Genomic DNA, 10,166 nt, shown 5'->3' on the forward strand with positions numbered 1-10,166 from the left:
CAGAAAGATCCCCTGAAGAAGGAAATGGCAGCCCACTCTAGTATACTTGCCTGGGAAATCCCATGGACAAAGAAGCATGGTCCATGGAGCTCACAAAAGAGTCACATGTGACTTAGTGATTAAATAACAACAAACGTATGCAAAAAAAGTGGTATGAATCACTTTGCTGTACACCTGTAACTAATACAACTTTGTCAATCAATTACATTTTAATTAAAAAAAATAGATTTCCAAGAACCTGAAATTGTGTTTCATTTTTACAGCTGGATTAATTGCTAATTGGATACCAGGAGTGCAGAGTTTAAAATTTTGTTTAGAATATTATTCCAATTTATTTCATAGCTATGTAGAGAGACGGCATAAATCATCACATAGCATGCTAACATAACTACTGCTTCTTTCTCCCCAGACCACCCCCCACAAGGGGAATATATTTTTATTAATAGCTCTTCTTTTACAACTTAAATTATATCAACAGGGCATTCAGTTTCTTTTATCTTTTTCGTTTCTTTTTTTTTTCAATTTTACCTAGTGTAATGCTATGAACCCCCTGGGGAGATGAAATTGTCCATTGGAAAAAAATGCACAAACTAAAAGTTGAGAGTTATATTTTATTGGGCAGACACTCTGAGGACTTCAAGCCTGGGACACAGCATCTCAGATAGTGCTAAGAAACTGTTCTGCAGAGGCGAGTTCTGAAGAGGCAAGGGGGAGCCAGGAGAGATAGAAGATCTTGCAACAAAAGATCAGATAATCAGAACACCAAAAGATTATTGTTAATAAAAGAAAACCAGACAAACTAAAGAATTTAGCACTTTTTCTGTATATAAGAAGATGCAATAGTTTGGGCTCACTGACACTGTTCCTTTGATATGCACCTTAGCTATCTTGAGAGTCCCTTAGACAACAAGGAGATCCAACCAGTCCATCCTAAAGGAAATCAAGCCTGAATATCCATTGGTAGGACTGATGCTGAAGCTGAAGCTCCAATACTTTGGCCACCTGATGGAAAGAACTGACTCACTGGAAAAGACCCTGATGCTGGGAAAGAGTCAAGGCAGGAGGAGAAGGGGTTGACAGAGGATGAGATGGTTGGAATGGCATCACCAACTCAAGGGACATGAGCTTGAGTAATCTCCGGGAGTTGGTGATGGACAGGAAGGCCTGGTGTGCTGCAGTCCATGAGGTCGCAAAGATTTGGACATGACTAAGCTAACTGAACTGAACTGAATTTAGCTATCTGGGGCCAGCCTATCTTGAGAAAGCCTATTCTGTGCTTTCTCATCCGGAGTCCCCTCAGGGCTCACTGACCAGGCAGCTGTATTATTATGACAGCTTCAGGACTACAACCTCCTTTGTTTACTGATGTGGCAGGCAATAGTTTTCATTAACAAAGTCCTCTCCAGTGGTTTCTGGAAAAACAGGGGATGTTTGGTGATAATAACTGAAGCAGAATGAAGAGAAACTGAGCAGATTTTTACATCAAATGATTCTTGTCCCAGATTCTCATTTTTGCCTAAGGCAAAATAAAACAGTGCAGGTGGATTTCACCTAAAGTGAACAGACTAGAATGAAATTAAGGAAATGATTGTTTTTTTTTTATAAATTTACAAAGGTTCAATTTTTTAATTAGTTTTTCAGGCTAATTCATTAAATATTTTTGAATTTCATCCTGAAGGTAAGCATTGTAAATGGTAGACAACAGTGAACTAGACAGGAAGGACCAAACTCAAACTTTTATGGAATATTTAGTCTAGGGAGAGAAATTTCTCATTCAGTCTTACTTACAAATTATTTGCTTCTAAATGTTATGATGGAGCTTTGTTAGGGTGAAACAAATACATGAAAAGGATATAAACAAACCTAATATGACCCGCTAACACTCCCATCCGAATCAGCAAGTTTATTAAGCCTATTGTTAAAAAAATAATAATTAAATAGGAGCCTTTAGGAAGGTAAGTCAAATTAACATGGGTCGAGGGTTGCTCTGTGTGTGACATCTCGCTGAGACTTCTCCAAGAAAAGAAAAAAGAGGTGTAAAAAGCCCTCTCTGCAAAACAGAAGAGTGACCCTATTACTACTCTTCCTTAGTTTGGAGAGTTTAGTGTAACGACTGTTCCCTAAACTGATTTAGGTGAAAGTGTAAGTAGTGGAAAATATTCAGAAACTGTACTATATGTCAAAGTTCCTGCACTGCTTCTCTTAGACTCTTTAAATACTTTAGGATGAAAGTACTGTATCACCCAGAACATAATTTAGTGCTGGTTGCTTTTTTTAGGGCACCTTTTACATCCTTATTCCTTAAGCTATAGATCAGTGGGTTTAACATGGGGATGACAACTGTGTAAAAGACAGAGGCCGTTTTGTCTGTGTCCATGGAGTAACTGGAGCTGGGTCTGAAATACATGAACAGGAGTGTGCCATGAAATATAGCCACAGCGGTTAAGTGGGAAGCACATGTAGAGAAAGCTTTGCGTCTCCCCTCGGCTGAGCTCATCCTAAGGATGGTTGTTATGATGTAGCTGTAGGAGAGGAGGACAGGGATAATGCTGGTCCCCAAAACACAACTACTGGATATGAACAGCATTATCTCATTGATGGATGCATCTGAGGAGGAGAGGGCTAATAAGGGTGGAATGTCACAGAAAAAGTGATTGACGATATTGGAATTGCAGAATGACAACTGAAATGTACAACAGGTATGGATTGCTGAATCAACCAAGCCTACGATGTAGGCAACAACCACAAGCTGGGTACAGATTCCCCTGGACATGGCAATTGTATAAAGAAGTGGATTGCAAATGGCCACATAACGGTCACAAGCCATGACAGCCAACATGAGACATTCCACATCTCCAAAGGCTCCAAAAAAGTACATCTGGATGGCACATACATCATATGGAATCCTTTTTTGCTCGGATAAGAAATCAGCCAGCATCTTGGGAGAGATAGTAGAAGAATAGCAGATGTCGCAGAAGGACAGATGGCTCAGGAAGTAATACATGGGTGTGTGCAGTCTGGGGTCCCTCTTGATCAGCAGGACCATCCCGACATTGGCAACCGCAGTTATGCCATAAACCAGCAGGAAGAGCACGAAGAGCCCCTGCTGCACATCTTGTCTACCGGAAAGGCCTAAGAATATGAAGTCAGCAAACACAGTGCAGTTCTCAGCAGTCATCCCTCACATGTGAAAATTCCTAGTTATGAAAAAGGAAATGGAAGTGGAGGGTTAATATCATCTTACTGTCTTAATTGCCAAACTGCTATTTGTTTCTATATTTCAGTAATTAGAAGAAGAGATAAATAATGCTAACATGCCTTGAAGTTAAATTGACCCTTTGGGAAATATTGAAGTTAAATTGACCCTTTGGGAAATATCTCCAACTTAATATAACTGATAAAATGATAATAATAATGATACATTTGTAAACCACTGTACTGTTTGCAGCACAAATTCATCTAAGCTAAATCAGGCTATTTCCACATCAATTTGTATAGCATTTATGACCATTTTTGCTACTTCAATCTAATATTAAAGAATTTATGTCCTCAGATTGAAGGCAAGATTCTTACAATTAGTTGGTCCAGATAACCCTAGTCTTCTGACAAGATCTCTGCTTTGTTTTGTTTCAATGATGAACAGATATTATCATATCCTGTAATAGAGAAATATAGTTAATGAGTGATGTAGATAATGAATATATTGCTTTGCAATTTCTTCATCTTCCATGAGTGTGGAGCAGGGAGAGCTATGGCAAGTTTCTGAACATAACAAGAACTCTTTTTCCCCATTAAACTCTCAGGTCTGTTCAACTTTAGTATATGTGAGACAGACAGTTTGTGAAGACCCACTGGAGCATAAAGGTGATAGCTTTTGGGTAAGAGGGTGGAGGGGTGCCTATGTATGAAGTGTTAGAGTGGAGAGGCAGTCATATTCCAGGGCTGATATTCTCACCTCTGAGAGCTGCTGCTACATAGGGGGGATGATGAAGAATGTCTGGGACCCAGTTGTAGAGATGCTGATAGCACAGATGACAGAGAGGCAAGAAAGGCAGTGTGGTTTACTGTGTGGATCCTTCTGACCAAGTCTACCCTTCTTAACATGATATATTTAACACAATTTCAGTTTATGTAAGACAGATGATACAAATACTCATATTTTCACAGTCCCAGAATCTCAGAGACAATCATGCATGAACTGTGTCCCCATCCCAGTCTCTAAAAATTTTAATAGTTTCATTCTTTAATTTGATCCATATTTCTCTTGAATATCTCTGAGGCCAGTCATCCTTGATTTGGGAGTCACTTGTCTTAGGGGGGCCAATTGAATTTTATGTCCCCTTGTTATACTTTGCCCTAACCAACTGTGTGATATACAATGTCATACCCATCCTCTTACATTCTGTGAGAATGTAAGAAAAGTGGAGCTGAGCATAGGGCTTCCCAGGTGGCTCAGTGATATAGAATTTGCCTGCCAGTGCAGGAGATACAGAAGACATGAGTTTGCTCCCTGAACCAGGCAGATCCCCTGGAGGAGGAAATGGCAACTTGCTCCAGTATTCTTGCCTGGGAAATCCCATGGACAGAGGAGCCTGGCAGGCTACAGTCCATGGGATCACAAAAGAGTTGGACTATGTATATTTATCTGTGTATATCTGAAGAATTGATACTTTGAAATTGTGGTGCTGGAGAAGGTTCTTGAGAGTCCTTTGGACTGCAATGAGGTCAAACCAGTTAATCCTAAAGGAAATCAACCTTCAATATTTGCTGGAAGGGCTGAAGCTGAAGCTCCAATATTTTGGCCACCTGACGCAAAGAGCCAACTCATTGGGAAAAAACCCGACTCATTGGAAAAGACCCTGATGCTGGGAAAGATTTAGGGAAAAAGAGAAAGGTACAGCAGAGGATGAGATGGTTAAATAACATCACCAACACAATTTGGTGCAAATGAATTTGAGCAAAATCAGGGAGAGAATGAAGGACTGGGAAGCCTGGTGTGCTACAGTCCGCAGGGTTGCAGAGTCAGACATGACTTAGCAACTGAGCAACAATAACAAATATATTGACTTGAAATACAGATTGGAAAAAGTAAGTAAAATGAAATTTTGTGTATATTTCATATCTTCCTTTGTTTATATAACATGCTTTCTTTCAAAAAAGGATTAAAAACCTAAGGAAATCTCAAATATATATCAGAGAAACATGAAAGATATCAGTACCTGTCCCAGAATTCCTGACTTGTTTGTTGCATGCAGTTCTATCTGCTGGAGGATTCAGCATTGTCTCCTGCCTGACCTCGATTATATAACCATCTCTGTGTCTGGTCCCTGGGTGGTGAACCCTTGGTCTCTCAGGAATAATTAACAGACATCATGATGTCGTTTATCATCTGGCATTTCATACAAGTAAGTTCATTGTGAATGGAATACAGATACAGTTAAATGATACCAATCACCCAGCATTCTTTATATCCAGTTCACAAATCCCTATACAGGCACTTTATTTTCATTTGGTAAATTACAAAACAAATGCACAACCATTCACCCTTAGATAATATAATTACACAGACACACAGGCATCCCATTAAACACATCCACAAAGCAAAGATTTTGTAAAACAGCAAATATCTGAACATACATATACTATCTACGGATAACTAGATTTTGTTTTCTACACCACTTGGCTTTTAATTTGTAAATAAAAATGATGTTACAATGAATTATGTAATGAATTATACATATACATATATACATATAACACCACTTAGTGTATATTCAATTATTAATACCATAAAACCTGTGACGTGAGAAAATTAAATATATATAATTTATCATCTTTCTGCATTTTCATATTTTGTGGATCACAGCAAACTGTGGAAAATTCTCAAAGAGACGGGAATACCAGACCGCATTACCTGCCTCCAGGGAAACCTGGATGCATCTCAGCTAGAACAAAACATGGAGCAACAGACTAGCTCAAAATTGGGAAAGGAGTTACCTTAAGGCTACATATTATCACTCTGCTTATTAAACTTATATGCAGAGTACATCATGTGAAATGCTGCTCTGGATGAAGCACAAGCTGGAATCAAGATTGCTGGGAGAAATATAAACAACCTCAGATATGCAGATGACACCACTCTTATGGCAGAAAGTGAAGAGGAACTGAAGAGCCTTTTGATGAAGGTGAAAGAGCAAAGGGAAAAAGCTGGTTTACAACTCAGCATTCAAAACACTAAGATCATGGCATACAGTCCCATAATTTCATGGCAAATACATGGGGAAACAACGGAAACAGTGACAGACTTTATTTTGTTTGGCTCCAAAATCACTGCAGATGGTGACTGCAGCCATGAAATTAAAAGATGCTTTCTCCTTGGGAGAAAAGATATGACCAACCTAGGCAGAATGTATTTTTTTTTAATTTTTATTTTTTTTTTAATTTAAATTTATTTAATTGGAAGCTAATTACTTTACAATATTGTATTGGTTTTGCCATACATCAACATAAATCCACCACGGGTATACACATGTTCCCCATCTTGAACCCCCCTCCCACCTCCCTCCCCGTACCATCCCTCTGGGTCATCCCAGTGCACCAGCCCCAAGCAGCCTGTATCCTGCATCGAACCTGGACTGGCAATTCGTTTCTTATATGATATTATACATGTTTCAATGCCATTCTCCCATATCATCCCACCCTCGCCCTCTCCCACAGAGTCCAAAAGACTGTTCAATACATCTGTGTCTCTTTTGCTGTCTTGCATACAGGGCTATTGTTACAATCTTTCTAAATTCCATATATATGCATTAGTATACTGTATTGGTGTTTTTCTTTCTGGCTTACTTCACTCTGTATAATAGGCTCCAGTTTCATCCACCTCATTAGAACTGACTCAAATGAATTCTTTTTAATGGCTGAGTAATACTCCATTGTGTATATGTACCACAGCTTTCTTATCCATTCATCTGCTGATGGACATCTAGGTTGCTTCCATGTCCTGGCTATTATAAACAGTGCTGCGATGAACACTGAGGTACACGTGTCTCTTTCAGTTCTGGTTTCCTCGGTGTGTATGTCCAGCAGTGGGATTTTGGGGTCATAAGGCAGTTCTATTTCCAGTTTTTTAAGGAATCTCCACACTGTTCTCCATAGTGGCTGTACTAGTTTGCATTCCCACCAACAGTGTAAGAGGGTTCCCTTTTCTCCACACCCTCTCCAGCATTTATTGCTTGTAGACTTTTGGATCACAGCCATTCTGGCAGAATATTAAAAAGCAGAGACATCACTTTGCTGACAAAGGTCAGTGTAGACAAAGCTATCGTTTTTCCAATAGTTACATATGGATGTGAGAGTTGGACCTTAAAGAAAGCTGAGCATCAAAGAATTGATGCTTTTGAACTGCGGTGTTGGAGAAGACTCTTGAGAGTCCTTTGGACAGCAAGGAAATCAACCAGTCCATCCTAAAGGAAATCAGTCTTTAATATTTATTGGAAGGACTAATGCTGAGGCTGAAGCTCCAATACTTAGGCCACCTGATGGGAAGAGATGACTCATTGGAAATGACTCTGATGCTGGGAAAGATTGAAGGCAGGATGAGAAGGGGATGACAGAGGATGAGATGATTGGATAGCATCACCGATTCAATGGACATGAGTTTGAGCAAACCCCAGGAAATGGTGAAGGACAGGGAAGCCTGGCATGCTGCAGTCCATGGGGTTGCAAAGAGTTGGACATGACTTAGCAACTGCACAACAACAACAGAGTTTATCAAAGTCAGATATTTCTTAAAATACATTCTATGTGGGAACTTCCCTGGGGGTCCAGTGGTTAAGACTCTGCACTTCCACCACAGAGGGTGAGGGTTCCAGTTGGCGCCCTTGGTGTGGGTTAAGATCCCACATACCACAGGGCAGGCCAATAAATAAATGAATAGAATTAAAATCACAAAAATAAATAAATAAATTCTATAAATGATGTTCAGGAGCAAAGAGTATTAAAATGACTTAAAACTTGCAATTTTTGCTTTTTCACCTGTACTCACTTTATATTATCTAATTTTCACTGCATGTTATAGATTTGACATATTATCACATATATCCTGACCTAAAAGCCTCATAATATGAAACAGAAATTGAAGCCCAGAGGGAATAATATTCTGCAACTCTGTAGACATTGTTTCTTTACTTCCATAGAAATACCTCAAAAATAGATTCCTGAATACAGCACAATGAAACAAATTTGTCTTAAAATATAACTCTAAGTAGTCTCTCAGATGTTATGGCTTGTTTATGTTAAAGTGATGCTTGAAAACTCACAAAACCATGACATATGGCTGTTAGGTTTCTGGGAGGACTGATGGACCATACAAGTCCCATTTCTAAACCAAGGAGGGATCCAGCAGTGACCGAGAGCAGAGGGGCAACTAGGAAGCGCTGTCACACTGGGAGGGCGTCTGTTTTAGTTACATTACACGGACTCGAAAATAATCAATGTCGGGGTGAAGAGAAAGTGATGTGGGGGACCACTTCGTGGCAGTTTCAGGAAGGAATAGGAGGTAAAGAGAGTGGTGTCCCTTGACATTGTACAACCTGACAGTTCTGAGGAGGTGATCTCTGCGTTATCCATCTATTGTAGTATTTTATCACACATGTGAGTCATTGCTGTATACTTCTGAGCACAGGTTGCTACTTGTTTTTTAGACACCTATAGGTGATAAATATTCTTCCCAAATGTACTATAATCATGTATATTACCTCTACAACTTTATCTTAATGCAGTTAATTTAATTGTCACAGATGTGTAAATGCAAAATGTGAGCAAACAAGAAAAGATGTGCAAGGCATGTACCAGTTTATGCATTCCAGTAATTCAGTAAGTTTCATATTTCTTCTGAGCTCTAACTTGGAATAAATACAAAACAAATGGTTTTCAGTTATTTTTGTTTATGTCTTCATATTGTTTACTGTTATAGTATTTCCCCTTGCTGTCTATAAAGCTATAATATCCTTCAGACAAAATTCAATTAAATTAATAATTTTCATAAAAAAGATTTCTGTTACAATTATTAATGCTTTTCCTTAGTGTATTCTCTTCTTTATGTGATGACCTCAATATGAAAATACCAAATGTACTTCTGTGGCAGATATTGACAAGAAAAATCTCAAAAACCCTATGTAATTGCTGAAAGTATTTCAGCATGTATGTATAAGATGATGATATATTTGTGGTCATTAAGAATTTATTTCCATTCTCTTTCTCTGGTGTGTATTTGGAGGGAGTGAAGTCAATGTCGTCACCATAACCTGATTTCTTTCCAGGCGTATTTTTCTCAGATGCTTCTCTTTCTCTAAGAATACCATGTTTCCTCAGGCTACACTCTGTTTGTACAGAACCCCATCTTATCTTCACAAACCTGACTGCCCATCCAGGCCATGAAGACTAGTTCTCCCTAAATCTGTAACATATAGCAGTACGCTACAGACAATTAAATAACATAAATTGCTTCCCCAAAGGTTTGGGCACTAATAGGGAATACCTTTTAGAATCATGAGGGCATGGAGGGAGAGACTGAAGGTTGAATCTAAAATGCAAGACTTTAGAGACAAACAACTGAGATAAAAAATCTGTATCTATACAAACTTCCTTGATGCCAATGATGTCCCTAAACATAATACTGTATAGGTAACTATCTATTTAAAATTTTAAAATAAAATTTAGATTTGGTAAATATTCATACAGTTTTCTATAAAGTATGTCAATTCACACCTCCACTATGACTTTTCAGTGTGAATCATCTGGGTTTTCCACATCTTGTGTTAGCCGCTCAGACGTGTCTGACTCTTTTCGATTCTATGGATTGTAGCCCACCAGGATCCTCTGTCCATGGAATTCTCCAGGCAAGAATCCTGGAGTGGGGTGCCATTCCCTTCTCCAGAGCATCTTCCTGACCCAGGGAATGAACCCAGGTCTGTTGCAGGCAGATTCTTTACCATCTCAGTCACCAGGGAAGCCCTTCCACATCTTAAACAACACTGTTGTTGTCTGCCTTTTCAATCCTCATCCTTTGTGTAGAATATCTGATTCCCTGATGACACAAAAAGCTGGAAATCAACTTATATGAATATCTTTTTTAATGAAATGTCTCTTAAAGTCAAAATTCTGTA

The 10,166-nt window shown here is 38.9% G+C and overlaps 1 protein-coding gene across 1 annotated transcript; it reads right to left on the reverse strand.

Annotated features, from left to right (window-relative positions):
- Window positions 1–2,075: 2,075 nt before the first annotated feature.
- Window positions 2,076–3,178, reverse strand: LOC133237363 (olfactory receptor 5W2-like). Its single transcript, XM_061399422.1, has one exon. The coding sequence runs from the start codon at window positions 3,176–3,178 to the stop codon at window positions 2,240–2,242; it is 939 nt and encodes a 312-aa protein (XP_061255406.1). The 3' UTR covers window positions 2,076–2,239.
- Between the last annotated feature and the right edge of the window lie 6,988 nt (window positions 3,179–10,166).

The sequence above is a fragment of the Bos javanicus genome, chromosome 24, assembly GCF_032452875.1.
Source record: "Bos javanicus breed banteng chromosome 24, ARS-OSU_banteng_1.0, whole genome shotgun sequence".
NCBI classification, from domain to species: domain Eukaryota; kingdom Metazoa; phylum Chordata; class Mammalia; order Artiodactyla; family Bovidae; genus Bos; species Bos javanicus.

Bases quoted from the DNA above. Each gene is read 5' to 3' on its own strand.
- LOC133237363 (XM_061399422.1), bottom strand. From the start codon at position 3,178: ATGACTGCTGAGAACTGCACTGTGTTTGCTGACTTCATATTCTTAGGC.